This window comes from Ceratotherium simum, chromosome 30, assembly GCF_057802395.1.
Source record: "Ceratotherium simum simum isolate JZ-2026a chromosome 30, ASM5780239v1, whole genome shotgun sequence".
Taxonomy (NCBI): Eukaryota; Metazoa; Chordata; class Mammalia; order Perissodactyla; family Rhinocerotidae; genus Ceratotherium; species Ceratotherium simum.
This window is the reverse complement of record NC_141929.1, coordinates 20,409,762-20,429,399: the sequence shown is the minus strand read 5'-3', so window position 1 is coordinate 20,429,399 and position 19,638 is coordinate 20,409,762. Positions and strand designations below refer to the sequence as shown.

The 19,638-nt window shown below is 36.0% G+C and overlaps 1 protein-coding gene across 1 annotated transcript in view; it reads right to left on the bottom strand.

The window, feature by feature from the left end:
- The window catches only part of TERB1 (telomere repeat binding bouquet formation protein 1), a 53,676-nt gene that overhangs the window by 8,603 nt on the left and 25,435 nt on the right, over positions 1–19,638 (bottom strand). The window contains exons 9-15 of the mRNA XM_004431687.3: positions 14,791–14,943; positions 12,911–13,042; positions 11,832–11,957; positions 10,069–10,229; positions 3,299–3,648; positions 1,756–1,820; positions 1,115–1,210 (exon numbers count right to left, since the gene is read on the bottom strand). Coding sequence (XP_004431744.1) covers positions 1,115–1,210; positions 1,756–1,820; positions 3,299–3,648; positions 10,069–10,229; positions 11,832–11,957; positions 12,911–13,042; positions 14,791–14,943 — 1,083 coding nt within the window. The remainder of the gene's footprint in view (positions 1–1,114; positions 1,211–1,755; positions 1,821–3,298; positions 3,649–10,068; positions 10,230–11,831; positions 11,958–12,910; positions 13,043–14,790; positions 14,944–19,638) is intronic.

The following is a 19,638-nucleotide window of genomic DNA, read 5'->3' as shown; positions in this document are numbered from 1 at the left end:
TATATATCTGTTTTAGAGTAATAAACTCCTCTTCCAAGACTGAAGAATAGTGATCTTTTTTTTTCTTGGTGAGGAAGATTTACTCTGAGTTAACATCTGTTGCCAATCTTCCTCTTCTTTTGCTTGAGGAAGACCAGCCCAGAGCTAAAATCCGTGCCAGCCTTCCTCTATTTCGTATGTGGGATGCCGCCACAGCATGGCTTGATGAGCGGTGCGTAGGTCCATGCCCGGAATCCAAACTTGCGAACCCTGGACTGCCAAAGCAGAGTGTACGAACCATAGTGCCACTGGGCTGGCCCCAAAAAATAATGATATTTTGAGCCTACTGTGGAATTGCCTCAATTTTCTCTATAGAGCAGAGTGCGACAGAAAGAGTAAACAAAGAGGAAATACCAGGGTATGAAGGAGAAGGAGAAGGGATGGAATAAGCACTGTGGAACATTTACAAGACCCGGGCAGAAGAAATAAATAATGGGCCATGGAACACTAGAAACATTTATATATTTACTATACACATAAAAGTAGATATTGTTTCATACTTAATGCCTATAATATTTAGAGCATAGTCCAGAATGCTCATTTATTTATTGGCTCTTTGAAAATATAAAAAATGTTAAACTTATAGATGGTATTAATTGTGACAAAAAGAGAATAAAGTAATAAAAAAAAGTATTAGCTGTGTTGATTCATATAAACAAACATTGGGAGCACAGGCTAATGCAGATAGATGGTATTAATTTTTTTTTTTTTTAATAATTTCATTTATTTATTTTTTTCCCCCCAAAGCCCCAGTAGATAGTTGTATGTCATAGCTGCACATCCTTCTAGTTGCTGTATGTGGGATGCGGCCTCAGCATGGCCGGAGAAGCGGTGCGTCGGTGCGTGCCTGGGATCCGAACCCGGGCCGCCAGCAGCGGAGCGCATGCACCTAACCGCTAAGCCACGGGGCCGGCCCAAGATGGTATTAATTTGAATGTTTTATGATAATCCTGCTGGTTACTTCTCCAAAGGAAATGAAGTTTAAATCACACAGGTAGAACTACTACAAATTCTAGTTAACTAATATCATATAAAGCTTTAATTATGAAACAACTGCAATTAAAAAAATATTTACCTGGGCATCTATACTTCAACATTTTGGAACAATTGTTGGTTGCTAGAAAACTGATGACTTCTTTATTTATTATATCTGAGCATAATGTAAATGGATCTAGGAAAAAAATGGCAAAATGCAGGATTTTTTTTGATTAATGAAAAGGACCTGACATTTACAAGAATTTTTTTTTTTTTGAGGAAGATTGGCCCTGCACTAACACGTGTTACCAATCTTCCTTTTTTTTTTCTCCCCAAAGCCCCAGTACATAGTTGTATATCACAGTTGTAGAGTTGCAGCTCTTCTATATGGGATGCTGCTCCAGCATGGCTTGATGAGCCGTGAGTAGGTCTGCGCCCAGGATCTGAACCGGTGAACCCCGGGCCGCCAAAGAGCCACACGCAAACTTAACCACTGTGAAACCAGGATAGGCCCACAAGATTTATTAATTCTCAAAACTTTCATAAACTTTAGCCCAGCACTACACATCCAGTCATCCTCGTGGATAAACAGAAAGTTCCAGGTATCAATAAAAGGTGACTGCGGCACTTATACTGGAAACAGAGGCGTGGTTTATGTGTTAGAGGGCAAATATACCAATGTACACTTTTAGCTATATTAGTCACCTCTATTAGTCAAAGAAGAAACATTTAAAATCATACCTGTTACTGGTAACTGCTGCTTTCTATTTTTGACAATGGGAGTTGGATGTTTAAAAACATGGTTGCTAAAAGAAAATAGACACCAGATTACTAAAATTAAACATACTGTTTGGTATGTGGACAAATGTTTCTGTAAGCAGTGGTGTGATTCTGGACGTCTGGCAGGCAGAAGGAGATGGAGCCAGGACCTACCAAAACCTACCAAATTCTGCCAAAGTAGGGTCTGCAACCGTTATAGCCTCATTTCCAAAAGTGGAGTTAAACAAGACTCTAGAGGGTGATAATATTGATGCTAGTAGAAACATGGAAGAAAAAAGTTATTAAAAAAAAAAAAGGAAAACAGGAAGGAAGGAGGGCAAAAAAAGGAGAGAAGAAAATCAGTGGGCCAGAGAGTAAGAAGGCTGGCCCAAGAGCATATCTCACTGCTTCCCAATTCCACATCCTTGAGAAATCAAGCTAAAATTAACATCAAGAATGGTTTTAAAAAGTAAAAAAGGGGTGGTGATGATGCAATCCATCTTCCTAATACTTAGTTCACCCTACAACCTTCCCAGAATGTAGCAGCATCCTCTTCAGTTTCCCTCCTAGCATAGTAACCATCAGAAGAGCAGAACACAAGAAAGGGTCTAAGAAGAAAAGCTACAATCCCAGGTCCAGCCCCACAGGCTACCTGTGAACAAACATAAAGTGTTTGTTCAATAAATATTTTTAGAAAAATAAATTTCAGTGGAGGGCATAAAAGATAGGCTTTTCATCTAGTTTATAAATTAAAGCAGGACAGACTATTAAAAAAGTTACATTTTGTAATGCAGTAGGATTTTTGAGGGCTTAATACAACATAAAATACTATTTATATTACAAGGTACAAATAGTCATTTTAACTCATAATGAAGTAAAAAAACACTTAAAATGCAATCATAGTTTCCTTTTTCTAATATAGAATTACTAAATAATATAAAATTTAAAGTTCCTCAAATAAACACAAAAGAGCTGGTTGTTAACACCCATCACACAAGTCATATTGTGAAAATAAACAATCAACAGATATTCTTATGGCTAATTCTGAGGGAGAAAGGACATGTGCTGGAGGGGTGGTGCAGGGAAAAAATGAGAAGGCAAGCCTAAACCAGATTTTCATCACACCCTACTGCCTTTTATCATATTAAACTTGCAAACTGGTTTTTGCTACATTGCTGATGGATTATCAATGCATGCATTCCTAATTCAGGTATAGGGTTTCAGTTTAAGTTTTCTGAGTATCCTTTCTAAAATTCAAATCTGATGATGTCACTCAATTTAAAATTGTCAATGGCTCCCTATACTCTCTGAGTTAAAACCGAAAATCCTGAATATGAAATGCAAGGCACTAGATGAACTGGCCCGTACCTCCCCATCAGAACCCCTTTCCCAACATTTCCTACTTTAGGCTCCTCTCAAGAGTATGTTTCATCATTTCTATATCCCAGTGCTTAACAGTATGGCATATAGAACTGAACAAAAAAAATTTGCTGAATAAATAAATAAAACAATTATTCGACTATACCTTGATTGAGAAACAAAATTCTTTTTTTCAAAAGTTATTTCTTCATGTAAGTTTTGACTGCAGCTTGAATTGGCTTTACATAAAGTCTTATTTTGCCCACTCTCCCTATAACAAGCATTAACTGGATTTGCATTCTTTAACAGGGTCTTCATTTGGTCATCATTTGTACATGTTTGAGACATGACTCCAGGGGACTTATAACTCTGAAGCCTTCTAGACTGGCTTTTATCCTTATCTTCTGCTTTGGGACCTCCACCAATACTATCGGCATGGAGGTGTTTCAATGTATTTTGAATATTTATGTTCACAGATGAAATATTATCCTTATATTTTTCTCTTTGTATTTCTTCCTGTAATGTAAAAATGACAAGTAAATAATTTCAAGATAATCTATTTGCTTTATAATCCAATTTACACCCCCTTTAAATAACGCAGAAAAAGTTTATGATTGTCAGTAGAATATACGTGATAAAAGGGGCAGTTTATATTAGGAAGAAAAGGGAGTTTATTCAATAAATGATTTGGGGACAACTGGGTAGCCATCTGCGGAAAAAAATAAATTGGATCTGTATCTCACAATTTACACAAAACTCAAACTAAATATAAAAAATTGAAATTATATATGTTCTAAAAGAAACCATGACATTTTAATATTCTCAAAGGAGGAAGACCTTTCCAAGTATTACATAAAATCAATAAATCATAAAAGGAAAAAGCTAATATAGTTTATCACATAAAATTGTTTTTATTTTTTATTTTTTTCAATTTTATTTATTTATTTTTTTCCCCCAAAGTCCCAGTAGATAGCTGTACATCATAGTTTCACATCCTTCTAGTTGCTGTATGTGGGATGTGGCCTCAGCATGGCCGGAGAGGCAGTGCGTCGGTGCACGCCCGGGATCCGAACCCGGGCCGCCAGCAGCGGAGTGCACGCACCTAACCACTAAGCCACGGGGCCAGCCCTAAAATTGTTTTTAAAGTTCTGCTACATTGGGCAAAAAAATAAATAAATAAATAAAATTATAAAGTTCTGCTACAGACCAAGAACAATATGGCGGGGAGGGACTAAGAGGGAAAAAGGGACAGAAGCAAAACCAAATGATAATCAAAACACCTAGAAAAAATATATATAAGTCATATCTTGGGCCACAGTACAATTTTTCTAATAATGTTTATAAAAAGCTACTACAATGAAATATGAAAAAGATCAACAATAGTGTAGAAACACAGACAAAGGAGATGAACAGTTCACAGGAAAGGAAATATAAATAGCTCTTAACACATGAAAAAATGCTCCATGCCACTTGTAATAAGAGAAATCAACATTAAAGCTACACTGAGATATCTTTCTTCATCTATGACATCAGCAAAGATCAAAAGGGTATAAGGGAAACACTCTCATACATTATGAGTGGGAGTGTAAATTGATACAACCTCTATGGAGAAACAACTTGACAGTATCTTTCATAATAAAAATTATGCATATCTTTTTAAAAAATCCTAGATATACTTTTACATATGCAAAATGTTAATGTTATTAACTGCAGCATTGTTTCTAATCATTAAAGGTTGGAGATAACCTCAATGTTCATCAGAAAGGGAGCTAGCATATCCATACAATGGAATACTCTGTAATTATGAAAAAAAAGAATAAAGTGGGCTTCCAGGTAAAGATGATGAATTTAACATCCATATTTATTTTTGGTTCTTTCAAAAAACCAACTAGAACAACAGTTTTTAAAAAGGCATAAACCCATAAGTACAAGGAGAAATGGAAGAAGAAATAAAGGCAACAAAATTTTGGAAACTGGAAAGCAGATAGATGAATGATAACCTACTTAGCCGACTTGACAAAGCTGAATCCAAAGCTGGCAATGGGAAAAGCCCAGAAACTACCTAAGATATGCTACAAAATTCTCAAAAGCCTTAGTAATTGGTGGTAGCAGGAACCTCTAGAAGGTGAAGTGAAGGTGGTGTTAAAAATAGGAAGATTGAATGAAAGTCTGTTTAAGAATTAGTTGGATTACTAGATCCCAACTCGCACATACACATACTTAGCAGGCAGTTGAATGACACCAGAAGGTCTCCTCCTTCCCCAAGGCTGGAAGTTCAATCTCTGGAGGGGATAAAATAGTCTCTGCACTAGAGGATGCCAAGCAAAGCTGAAAGCAGAATACTACCAAGAAAAAAAGACTAAGCAAATCGTATGTAAATACATACGAAATGTATGTAAATACATACAAAATACTAAGACCTCCAACTCTTCCCCCATTTGATTCCAGAACACTGGCTGACAATCTCTAGGCAGATTAGACATTGGAGGTTCTCCAAAAAAGGGACTTACCTAATTCATCCTATAAGAATCCACAACAAATTTCCAAGGAGACTTTTAGTGTCTGAGTCTTAAATCTGAGCAGCAACCAATGACCACTAGAAATCTGAAGAAAGACCAAGAAAGAAAGAAAGAAAAAAAAAAAACTCAGAGGAGAAAGACAGGGTAGGAAGAAAAAAACTTTAAAAATGAAAACTATCATTATATATTTAAGTGAAGAAAGAGAATATTTAAGAGAAGAATCTTAAGTCCATGAAATAAAATAATTTAAAGGGAGTGAAAAAGAGGCTTTGGTAACTAAAAAGGATAGAAGTAAAAAACGCAATAGATTAGTTTAAAAAGTACATATGAACACATTTCCCAGAATGGAGAACAAAAAAGACAAAGAGGAAAATAAGAGAGAAATGATAAGAAGGAGGACTGGCTCAAGAAGTGCAACAAATAAATTACAGGAGTTTCAGAAAAGGAGCAAAGAGAAAACAGAGAAGAAATCAGCACAGCATAATGCAAGAAACTTTCCTAGCACTGAAGGATACGAGTTACCAGAGTGAAAGGGCCCACTAAGTGTACAACATAATGGATAAAGAGACTGACACCATGGTACCTCAGCGTGAAATTTCAAAAGATTGGGAATAAAGATTACTCAAGCTTCCAAAGAGAGAAAACAGGTCACACCAAAGGATCAGAATGACTTTGGACCTCAAGAGTAACACTGGAAGCTATAAGACCGTGAAGCAACACATTTAATATACTGAGGGAAGGTGATTTCCAATCTAGAATACTTTGTCCAACCAAACTATCAATTAATTCTGAAGGTAAAATAAAAATATTTTCATATTTGTAAGGTCTCAAAAAATTTAAATCCTATGTACCCTTTCTCAGAAAGCTACAGAAGAATGTATTCCACCAAAATGAGAGACTAAACCGAAAAAAGAGAAGATGACATGGGATCCAGGAAACAAGGAAGCAAACAAGGAAGGATACAAAGAGAATCTATAAGATGATGGTAAAGGAGTACCCCAGGTAACAGTTGTGTACCTGGCATAAAGGGTGTACCAGTTATTAATTTATTGCTTCTTAGCTCCAAACCCATCCTTCTTTGCCCTGCCTTATAAAACTGAAACTAGACTCCATGGATCACTATTCTATAGCTGGCTTGATGTTAGGCTCTGCTGTTAGAAAGTGCTAGAGGGCCAATACAAGGCTGGAAGAGAAAGAAGGGACTTTTTCTTCTTTTGGTGTTCTGTTGTTCTGAGTGATGGCAAGTGAATAGGCAGACGCACTATAAGAAATGTTAAAGGAGGTTCATAATTTCTTTAAAGTATAACTTCCCAGTGATTCCACTCGTAGGTATTTACCCAAGAGAAATGAAAATGTACATTTCACACAAAGAAGTGTATACCAATGTTCACAGCAACATTATTCATAGTAGCCAAGATCTGGAAGCAATCCAAATATCCATCAACTGGCGAACGAATAAACAAGTTGCGGTATGGCCTTACTATGGAATATTACTTAGCAGCAGAAAGGAATAAAATATTAATAAAACATTGGTGAATCTCAAAAACATTATGTTAAGTGAATTAAGTCAAACACAAAATATTATGTAATATATGATTCCATTTATGTAAAATTATAGAAAAGGAAAACTAGTGACAGAAAGCAGATCAGTGATTTCCTGGGCCTGAGGATGGGGAATGTACCTGTCTGCAAAGGGACATAAGAAAACATTTCAGGGTGAGTGAACTGTTCTATATCTTGATTGTCATGTTAGTTACACCACTGTATAAAATTATCATAACTCATCAAACTGTATACTTAAAATGTGTTATTATTATTGTATGTAAATAATACCTTAATAAAAAGTAAAATATTTCAGAAAAAAGATAACTGTTTAAAGCAAAAATAATAACATTACTGGGCAGTTTGCAACAAATGTGGCAGTAAAATGTATGGCAACAATGGCACAAAAAACAAAGGGAAATGTAAGCATACTATTATAAGGGTCTTATAACATACATGAAGTGTAATAATATTATTTGAATATAGACCATGATAAGTTAAAGATGTATATTATAAACCTTAAAGCAGTGACTAAAAAAAAACAAGAATGTTTAGCCAATAAGCTAAGATGAGATATAATAGAATATCTTAAAATAATATAAAAGAAGGCAGGAAAGTAGGAAAAAAGGACAAAGAATAAATGGGACAAATAGGAAACAAGTAGCCATACGGTAGACTTAAACCCAAACACACCAGTAATTACATTAAACATAAATAGAGTGATCACATCAATTAAAAGGCAGAAATTGTCAGACAGGATAAAAAAAGACCAAACTAGATGCTGTCTACAAGAAACCCATGCTAACTATAAAGACATAGGTTACAGGTAAAAGAAGAGTTCCATCAACTGATGAATGGATAAACAAAATACGGTATATCCATACAACGGAAAATTATTTGGCCATAAAAAGGAATGAAGTACTGATACATACTGTGGATGAGCCTTGAAAATATTATGCTAAGTAAAAGAAGCCAGGCACACAAGACCACATATTACATGATTCCATTCCTATGAAATGTCCAGAATAGGCAAATCTATAGAGAGTAGAGTAGTGGTTGCTTACGGCTGGGGTGAGGGGTACAGGGAAACATCTAAAGGTGTTTTTAAGGTGATGAAAATATTATAAAATCGACTTTAGTGCTAGTTGCACATATCTATGAATATACTAAATGCTACTGAAATGTACACTTTAAATGGGTGAATTGTATGTATGTGAAAGAAGCCAATAACAAAAGACCACATATTATATATAATTTATATAAAATGTACAGAATAGGCAAATATATAGAGACAGAAAATAGATGAGTGGTTGTCTCGGCTGAGGGGAGGTTGGATGGGAGGAATAGAGAGGGTGACCACTAAAGGGTATGCAGTTTCTTTTTGGGGTGATGAAAATGTTCTAAAATTGATTATGGTAATAGCTGCACAATTCTGTGCATATACTAAAAACTAATGAAACATATACTTTTATTGGGTAAATTGTACAGTATGTGAATTATATATCAATAAAGCTGTTACAACAACAACAAAAATATATATATAGGTAGCAGGATATTTACTCTAGAGTTATTTACATTGGTGAGAAATTGAATATAATCTAAATGTCCATCAATAAAGGACTAGTTAAATCAATTATGGTACATCTATGATATTGAATACTACTCAGTCATTTATTTATTTATTTCCTTTTTATTTTTGGTGAGGAAGATCAGCCCTGAGCTAACATCCGATGCTAATCCTCCTCTTTTTTTTTGCTGAGGAAGACTGGCCCTGGGCTAACATCTGTGCCCATCTTCCTCTACTTTATATGGGATGCCGCCACAGCACAGCTTGACAAGCAGTGTCGGTATGCACCCGGGACCCAAACCTGCGAACCCCAGGCCTCTGAAGCGGAGTGCATGCACTTAACTGCTGTGCCATCAGGCTGGCCCCTCAGTCATTTAAAAGAATGAAATTACTATACTACACTAAGTTGGACACTATGTTTTTATTTTTAAAAATACATGCACATATGAAGACACAAAGCATACATACATAGAAAAAATATGGATATGTGTGTATAATACATACATACATACATATATATAGGGAGAGAGAGAAAGAGAGAAAAATTATTAATTCTCCATCCTTTCTCTCTCGAACACCTATTATACAGATATTAGATCTCCTGGCTCTACCTTCCATGTCTCTTATTTTTTCAGTCGTCATTTCCACTTTTTTTTTTTTTTTTTAAAGATTTTATTTATTTATTTTTTCCCCCCAAAGCCCCAGTAGATAGTTGTATGTCATAGCTGCACATCCTTCTAGTTGCTGTATGTGGGACGCGGCCTCAGCATAGCCGGAGAAGTGGCGTGTCGGTGCGCGCCCAGGATCCGAACCCGGGCCGCCAGCAGCAGAGCGCGAGCACTTAACCACTAAGCCACGGGGCCGGCCCTCCACTTTTTAAAAATCTTTTTTTCTATGTTCAAGGATGATTCTTCAAGTATTACTATTGAATTTTAATTTTAAACCCATTCAAATAAAAAAAAGTAACTTGGCAAGAAAAATTTTTACCCTCCAACCTCTATTGTTAAAAAATATTTGAGGGGCCGGCCCTGTGGTACAGGCAGTTAAGTGCGCGCGCTCCGCTGCGGCGGCCTGGGGTTTGCCAGTCCGGATCCCGGGTGCACACCAATGCACTGCTTGGAAAGCCATACTGTGGCAGTGTCCCATATAAAGTGGAGGAAGATGGGCACAGATGTTAGCCCAGGGCCAGTCTTCCTCAGCAAAAAAAGAGGAGGAGTGGCAGATGTTAGCACAGGACTGATCTCCTCACAAAAAAGAAAAAAAAAAATTTGAAAAAAGTTCTACATTCTTTGAAACAAAGAAGCCAACCTCATTTCCTTCTCTTTCAAGCTGTTCTATTCTGTGTAGAATTTCCTTTGCTTTCTTCCAGTGCTCTTCAAGATTCTTCTCTTTCACATTTACGTCCTTTAATTGTTCTGTTTCATTTTCATCAAAAGAATATTCTCCTAGACTTAGAGATAATTTCTCAGCTTTGTAATATGGGAAAAAAAGAGTGAGTTATCCATTACTAGAAATGTTATTTTAACACTTTAAATAAGGACAACCTCAAAGCTCACACCTTCTTCTCTAAATTTTTCCCAGCTAGACTATCTTAACTGCCTAAGTGGTACTGAAAATAAGTGGAAAGCAAGTGCTTGGCAGAGGCCCAGGACCCAAACAGTCATAAATTAGACTTTACTCTTCAGAGTTATAGGAAAAAGAAGAGCATGAAAATACGTTATGCCAGATACATAAATACCCACAGGTGTATGGATACTGGTTTTAAAGAAGTTCTAAAACAAAAACAAACAGTTTTCATAAAGCAGTTCCTTCCTGTAATCTTTTTTTTTTTTAATTTTTTATTTATTAATTTTTTTTCCCCCAAAGCCCCCGTAGATAGTTGTATGTCATAGCTGCACATCCTTCCAGTTGCTGTATGTGGGACACGGCCCCAGCATGGCCGGAGAAGCGATGGGTCGGTGCGCGCCCTGGATCCAAACCCGGGCTGCCAGCAGCGGAGCGCACGCACTTAACCGCTAAGCCATGGGGCTGGCCCCCTATAATCTTTTAAATTCTCTTTTCAGATATTGTGGCAGCAATTTTTCTTACACAAAGACCAAAATCCTTTTTATGGCCACTGCCCTCTGTGCTCCACACACACTGGCCATCGATTCCTTCAATGCATCAGGCTCCCTCCTATCACAATGCCTTTGTGCCTCACTGTTGCTTATGCCTGAGACACTCGTCCATAACAAATTCCCTTCTTTTCACCTAATTAACTCTAATCAGATCTTGGCTCAAGAATCACTTCCTCCCCACGCCTTTTCTGCTCCAAGTCTAGGTCAGATTCCTTTGTTACAAGCTAAGATCTGTGCTACATCCCTTCACAATTCTTATATTAATTTATAATAATACATTCATTTCTGAGATTATTCAATTACTGTCTATTTCTCTAGTTAAACTAAGCTCTAAGAGTGCACAGACTGTTGTTTCTTACCACTGTATCCCTAATGCCTAGCCCAGTGCCTGGCAAGTAATAGGCATTCAAACATATTTTAAATAAATAAATGAAGGTACTTTATATTATGATTTAATCATAAAGCACCCTTAGCCCTCAAATTTAAGTCCTACAACTAAATTTGTCCACATTGCATGAATAAGTGAATTATTTATACTGTTGCTCTCTTCCATATAGGTTTTTTATATGCTGAAATACTCCAGCTGTCATGTCCAAATTATATACTCTGCTTCTCAAATGTAAGAAGATCCTGGGAGGTAAAGGGACTTGGCCCATCAAAGCAGATATAAATTACCCTTTATAAACTTTTGCTGGTATTTTCTTTTTTTTTTTTTTAAAGATTTTATTTATTCAGTTTTTTCCCCCCAAAGCCCCAGTAGATAGTTGTATGTCATAGGTTCACATCCTTCTAGTTGCTGTACGTGGGACTCGGCCTCACGTTGGACGGAGAAGTGGTGCCTCGGGGCGCTCCCGGGATCCGAACCCGGGCCGCCAGCATCAGAGCGCGCACACTTAACCGCTAAGCCACGGAGCCGGCCCTGCTGGTATTTTCTTAAAGTAACAGAAAACTTACTAATTTTTTTGCAGTTGTGAAGCACAAAAGTTGCAGCTTTGTTTAATTCCTCATTCTGAGATTCAGTTAAAGCTTGTATCATGAGTGGAAGCCCATTGTTTTTAAAAAGGTCATACTGATTTTCTTCTGGAAAACATCAAAAATTAAAGTAGAAGATAGTTATTTTATCAAAAACTATTTGCATGAGGTCAAAATTCCTCCTTGTGATAATTACTAACATAGTTCAAATTTTAAAAATAGAGAAAAACAATAGTTTCAAAGAATTTTCAATTTAGAAAAAAATCCACTTATATAAAATACCTGTCTCAAAAGTGATGATCTCTGAAACAGCCACAGAATAGTGTCATACCTCATAAAAGTAAACAAACTGCCCTCACTTGTTTTTAAAAAAGGTATAGTAAATCCTAAATCGTACAAAGGTTAAGAAAAAGAATAGAGAAATAAACTGGTAAAGGGAATGGAAAATGAAGGAAGGAAGAGAGCAGAGAGGAGGGTGGAAAAATGGGAGGGAGGAGATTCAAAGAAGAGACAATGGGAGAGAGAGAAAAAGTAGAGAGGGTCAGAAAGGAGGAGGAAAGTGGGCAGAGGGAGAGTGGGAGGAGATTGGAGAGAGCGAGGAAAATGGAAGAGGAAGAGAAAAAAGAGAGAGGAGAGAATGATAGGCAGAGAAAGACAGACAGAACTTTTAAAAGGTTTTCAGCAAGGGAGAACAGTCTCAGATCTATCCAGCAGTACGAAGAGTGGATTGAAAAACAGAGACAGAAGGAAGGGAACACAGGGAGGAAGCTATTGCAATAACACTGGTGAAAGATGTTGATGAGGTGAGGGCCTAAATCGGGAAGGTAGCACTGGAATTAGGCAGAAAGGGATAAAGAGAGGTAAACAGAAGTAGAACCACAGGTCTTAATGACTGACTGCATTCAATGGATGAAGAAGGAAGGGGAGCAAAATGACTGGTTTGGGGCCTGAATGACTGGGAGAAAGGCAGTATAGCCTTTCATACAACTAGGGGGAAAAAAACAAAAGTGTATTTCCACTCCACTGTTTTAATAAGAACATTAAATAAATCCAATACTTACCACAATCCTCTGTGCAATGACCAAGAGTAAGTATGATGCTAAATTTTTCTCCTGAATCCAGACTTTCATGAAGCAGTAATGCCAGAAGTTTCGAAACAATGTGGTATTTGGATAATACTACCCCAAAAGTAGCTATTAGTACAAAACAGAAATAAAAAAAAAAAGTAAGTACAAACTTAAAACTTACAACTATACATATACTATTTTTCAGATTTTATCCTGAGAGAATATTATATATCTATACAAGTTCTAATATTCATATCTCATATAACATCTAACATATGTGTGTGTATATGTGTGAATATAAATAAATGTGTTGTAGTAAGATGGTGGCTTATATAGCCCTCATTAATCCCTCTTTCCATATTAAAGACATTTTACTAAAGCAAATTTTTTGAAGAATTGTTTCTTCTTAATTGTCCTGCATAATGTTGTGAATATGAAGTAATAATACTACCTTCCTAAAAGTTGAATATGCTGAATCTCACCTTACACACATCTTCTCATCTAGATTGGACAGCAAAGACCTTCCTATGTAACCAGTTCCTGTCCATCACTGAAATACACTATTAACTGGCCATGGTTCTACGGATGTTAATGATGTAATGAAGCATACCTGAAGCTACGCTGAAATGTGACAAAATTCAAGAAGTCCGCCATTTTAAGCTATACTTCTCCTCATGGGGCTTTTAATGGAGTTCATCCAGAGTCTAACAATATTGATATCAATAATAAGGCTGTGAATTCCTCAAGGGACTATATCTTAATCATTTTGGTATCTCTAGAGCTCACATAGAGCCCAACACATAACAGGCCCTCAATAATTGATTTTTTTTTTAAAGATTTTATTTATTTATTTTTCCCCCGCAAAGCCCCAGCAGATAGTTGTATATCATAGTCGCACATCCTTCTAGTCGCTGCACGTGGGACGCGGCCCCAGCATGGCCGGACAAGCAGTACGTCAGTGCGCGCCCGGGATCCGAACCCGGGCGCCAGCAGCGGAGCACGCGCATTCAACCGCCAAGCCACGGGGCGGGCCCTGATTTTTTTAAATCATCTACTTTTTCAGTTATTTGTGTATGTCAAAAGTTGCTTATTACAGGGGCTGGCCTGGTGGTGTAGTGGTTAAGTTCGTGTGCTCCGCTTCGGCGGCCCAGGATTCAGGGGTTCGGATCCTGGGCGCGGACAGATGCATTGCTTGTTAGGCCATGCTGTGACAGTGTCCCATATAAAGTAGAGGAAGATAGGCACAGATGTTAGCTCGGGGCCAACCTTCCTCAGCAAAAAAGAGGAGGACTGGCAGCAGATGTTTGCTCAGGGCTAATCTTCCTCACCAAAAAAAAAAAAAAAAGAGTTGCTTATTACAAAGATTCACAGACTATTATTCCTTAGTGTTTGTGCATGTGAGAAGCAGCCATGGGTTCAAGTCTGGTTCGGCCACTCATTAGTTATGGTGCATTATCTAAGTCAAACCTCATACCTATCATAAAGAGGCATACCTTAATACTTTATATAATCCTAAAAAATCTATAAATTGGGCTTTCCATTCCTTATGTCTCCAAAACGTCCCTGGATTTCTCATCTAAATTTTTTAATTTAATGCTGCTTTTTAAGTGAAACAAAGATTTAGGAATGATAGGATCTTATCTTGAGTCTATCATTAGACTTAAAGTCAGAAGACCTAGATTTGAACCCTTAGGGAAGTCATAATCTCCATGGGAAAATAAGGAGCTGGACTAGATAACTCCTCAGATTCTCTTCCACTTGTGAGAAACTGGAAGTCCAATCCATGTTAGTGTTCAATCTATCATTTTGACACTCACTATGCTGAATTCAAACAAAATGCAATTGTAGAAAAATTACTAGGCATTTTCACTCACGATTATCAGCAATACACGCATCCACTGTTTTTGTCACCACCACTGCAAGCTTAGCACTAGAAACAGTCTTGTGTGAATCCAATTCCAGTTGCACAAGAACTTGAGACAATACATCCAGTCCACCCACAGATATAAAGTATTTCTGAACATATGCTTAAGGAAGAAAGTAGCAGAACTATTAATACCTCAAACAAGACAGGTGTATGGTTTCATTCAATTAATTTGCACTAAATATAACATTGACTTTTTCAAATACTTACTAAAAATTCCAAAATGAATTAAAAATCTAATTTTTACCTGTGCATATACATAATCATAAGCTAGATTACTTATGTGAGAAACTCACTTTGACATAGTACAACTACATGTAAAGTACAGTATTTCTTTCCTGTGTTTTAGATATTTCTTTGGTTTCATTTAGCGAGAACTGGTATATTTTTGCAAGAACGACATTATTAAACTTAAGTCCTTCAATAGAGCTATAAAGAATAAATGCATTCATTTAGCTTTATATTGCAATTAGCAAGCTGCCTATTTCTGAATTCCAACAAAACTCATTCCTCAGATTGCTTGAATCTACAAAGCGTAAAGTAATTAAATGTTCCAAAAGAACACGTTTCATCCATCTTATTTAAGCCTAATTCTTTTATTTCTTGGAGCATAAAATTATAACATATTATTCAGAGTTCCAACCATTATCCTAAGCAAAAACTTAACGACAGATAAAATTTTTAAAAATCTAGTCTTTTGCTCCCCTGTTGAAAATGATTCTGACAGGAAAGTATTCCATGGGTCTGTACATTCAATAGTCTCTACAGCCCCTATCCCAGCAATGGGCTTAACAAATGGATATATGGGCTAGTGATTATAATTCTGCCACAAACCTTCTTCCCAGTCTACTCTAAAACCATAAATTGAGCCAAGATGATTTAAACACAAAAATTACTTTTTGTATTGTTCAATAAAACACAAAGATCTTAATCTAAAAAAAATCACATTCAGAATTTTCTACATCTGGGAAAGAACTGTTAGGAAATGTTACGTAAGGACAAACGAATATTTTCAAAATTATGGAGACTCCAAAATCGGCTTCTTCACTACCAAGCATTTTCATTAAAAAAAAATCTTGAAAAAAGGAAGTATTTTTAAATGCTTAGATGAAAATGGCAGTTACCACAAAGAATTTTAGTTATAGCCTATCTAATGAAAATTCAGGCTTATAAGCAGAACATCCTAGTCTATACCGTACACTGAATATTTCAAATTTCCTCTAATCTGTATTTCATACCAGTTTGCTGAGAGTATAGAAGTCCTATAACTATTAGTCATCCAAGTTGGCTTTTAGAGAAAGAGGAAATGTGAAGGCATCATGGAAATAGATTCCAATTTTTGGAATTATAGAGAAATGTTCCTTTGTATATGAAACGACTATTTGTTTTAAACATCTGAATATAGACATACACCAGCAATGTGTGAGAAAGTTCTAGTTGCTCCACATTCTCATCAATATTTAATATTTCTAGCCTTTTTACTTTTAGCCGTGCTAGTGGTGTGTAGTGGTATCTCCTTGGGGTTTTAGTTACGATTTCTCTGATGACTAAAGATTCTGAGCATATTTTCAAGTGCTTAATTAATATTCATATCTTCTTTAAGTATCTGTCCAAATCTTGCCTATTTTTTAATCATTAGGTTGTTTTTTGTCTTATCGATTTGTCTTATCGAAAGAAAGAATTCTTTATATATTCTGGGTACAAGTTCTTTATCAGATGTATATTTCACAGATATTTTCTCCCAGTCTATGACTTCCTTTTTCATCTTCTTAACAGGATCTTGGAAGAGCAAACGATTTTAATTTCAGTGAAGTCCAATTTATCATTTTTTCTTTAGTGGTTCATGCTTTTTGTGTCCTAAGATATCTTTGTCTATTCCTAAGTTATGAAGATTTGCTCCTATGTTTTTGTCTAGAAGCTTTATGGTTTTAGTTCTTACATTTAGGTCTATGGATCATTTCAAGTTAATTTTTGTATACTGTGTAAGATAAGGATTGAGATTCATATTTTGCATATAGATACTTTTTCCAGCACCATTTATTAAAAATACTATCTTTTTCCACATGGAATTATTTTGGCACCTTTGCAGAAAATCAACAAGTATATATGTATGGGTCTATTTCTGGGCTATTTTGTTCCATTAATCTAACATGTCTACATTTACACCAATGACACACTTTCTTGATTACTGTATAGTAATTATTGAAATCAGGTAACATAAATCCTATACTTTTTGTCTTTTTTCAAAACAGTTTTTACTATCCTATCCCCTTTGCATTTCCCGTGTAAATTTTAGAATCAGTTTGTCAATTTCTACAGAAAAGTCTGCTGGGATTTTGATGGGGAATGCCATGAATCTAGAGATGAATCTGAGAAGTGACATTCTAACAATATTGAGTCTTACAATCCATGAGTGTGATATATTTCCCCACTAATTTAGGTGTTCTTTAATTTATGTTAGCAATGTTTTATAGTTTTCAGCATATGGGCATTGCACATATTCCATTAAATTTATCCCTAAGTATATAGTTTTTTTGATATTGTAAATGATAGTTTCCTTAAGTTCCCAATTGTTTGTTGCTATTATATAAAAATACAGTTAATTTCTATATATGACTTTGTATCCTACAACCTTTCTAAAATCACTTATTAGTTCTAGTAGCTTTTTTGTAGACTCTTGGGATTTTCTACATAGACAATCACATCATCTATGAATGAACACTGTTTTTCCTTCTTCCTTTTCAATCTCTGTGCCTTTTATTTTATTTCCTTGCCTTATTGCACTGGCGTGGACCATCCAGTAAAATATTAAAGTAGTGAGAGTGGCCAATCTGGCCTTTTTTCCAATCTTAGGGGGAAAGCATCAAGTCTTTCACCATTAAGTATGTTAGCTGTAATATTTTGTTGAGGTCCTTTATCATATTGAGGAAGTTCCCTTCCATTCCTAGTTTACCAAAAGCTTTCGTCATGAATGTATGCTGTATTATGTGAAAAGCTTTTCCTGCATTTTTTGAGATTATTGTTTAATTTTTCTTTTCTAGTCTGTGAATATGGTGAATCTTCTAATGTTAAACCAATCTTGCATTTCTAGGATAAATGCCACTTGGTCATAACGTATTATCCTTTCCAAATATTGTTGGATTTGATCTGTTAATATTTTGCTAAGGATTTTTACATTTATGATCATAAAGGATATTGGCCTATAGTTTTCTTGAAATGCCTTTTTCAAGTTTTAGTACGGGAATAATGCTTCCCAACGTTATAAAACACGTTGGGAAGTGTTTCTTCCACTTCTATTTCCTGGAATAATTAATGTAGAATTGTTTTTTTTTTTTTTTCCTTAAATGTTTGGTAGAATTCACTAGTGAAGCCATAAGGGCCTGGAATTTCCTCTGTGATAAGGTTTTAAACTACAAATTTGTTTTCTTTTTTTTTTTTTAGTCTGTCTTACTTTAGTATAGGTTCTTTTTTTCTTTTTTTTTTTTTATTGATGTCTTAATAGTTTATAACATTGTGAAATTTTGGTTGTACATTTTTGTTTGTCAATCACCATATACATATCTCCCTTCACGCCTTGTGCCCACCCTCCACCCCCTTTGCCCCTGGCAACCACAATACAGTTTTCCCTGTCCATGTATTGGTTTATATTCCACATATGAGTGAGATCATACAGTGTTTGTTTTTCTCTTTCTGGCTTATTTCACTTAACATAATAACCTCCAGGTCCATCCATGTTGTTGCAAATGGGACAATTTTGTCTTTTTTATGGCTGAGTAGTATTCCATTGTATATATATATCACATCTTCTCAATCCAATCATCAGTTGAGGGACACTTGGGTTGCTTCCACTTCTTGGCTGCAGAATAATGAATAATGCTGCGGTGAACATAGGGGTGCATAAGCCTCTTTGGATTGTTGATTTCTTTGGATTGTTGATTTCAGGTTCGTTGGATAGATTCCCAGTAGTGGGATAGCTGGATTATAGGGTATTTCTATTTTTAATTTTTTGAGGAATCTCCATACCATTTTCCATAGAGGCTGCACCAGTTTGCATTCCCACCAGCTGTGTATGAGGGTTCCTGTTTCTCCACATCCTCTCCAACATTTGTTATTTTTTGTCTTGGTGATTATAGTTATTCTAACGGGCATGAGGTGATATCTTAGCATTGTTTTGATCTGCATTTCCCTGATGATTAGTGATGCTGAACATGTTTTCATATGCCTATTGGCCATCTGTATATCTTCTTTGGAGAAGTGTCTGTTCGTTTCCTCTGCCCATTTTTTGATCGGGTTGTTTGTTTTTTGTTGTTCAGTTGTGTGAGCTCTTTATACATTACGGAGATTAACCCCTTGTCAGATATATGTTTTGCAAATATTTTCTCCCAGCTGGTGGGTTGTCTATTCATTTTGATCCTGGTTTCGTCTTGTAGAAGCTCTTTAATCTGATAAAGTCCCACTTGCTTATTTTTGCTTTAGTTTCCCTAGTCTGAGTAGGCATGGCATCCGAAAAGATTCCTTTATGACCAACGTCAAATAGTGTTGCCTATATTTTCTTCTGAGTTTTATAGTTTCAGGTCTCACCTTCAGGTCTTGATCCATTTTGAGTTAATTTTTGTGAATGGCGATAGCAGATGGTCCACTTTCATTCTTTTGCATGTGGCTGTCCAGTTTTCCCAACACCATTTATTGAAGAGACTTTTCCTTTCTCTGTTGTATGTTCTTAGCTCCTTTGTCGAAAATTAACTGTCCGTATACGTGTGGTTTTATTTTTGGGCTTTCAACTCTGTTCCATTGATCT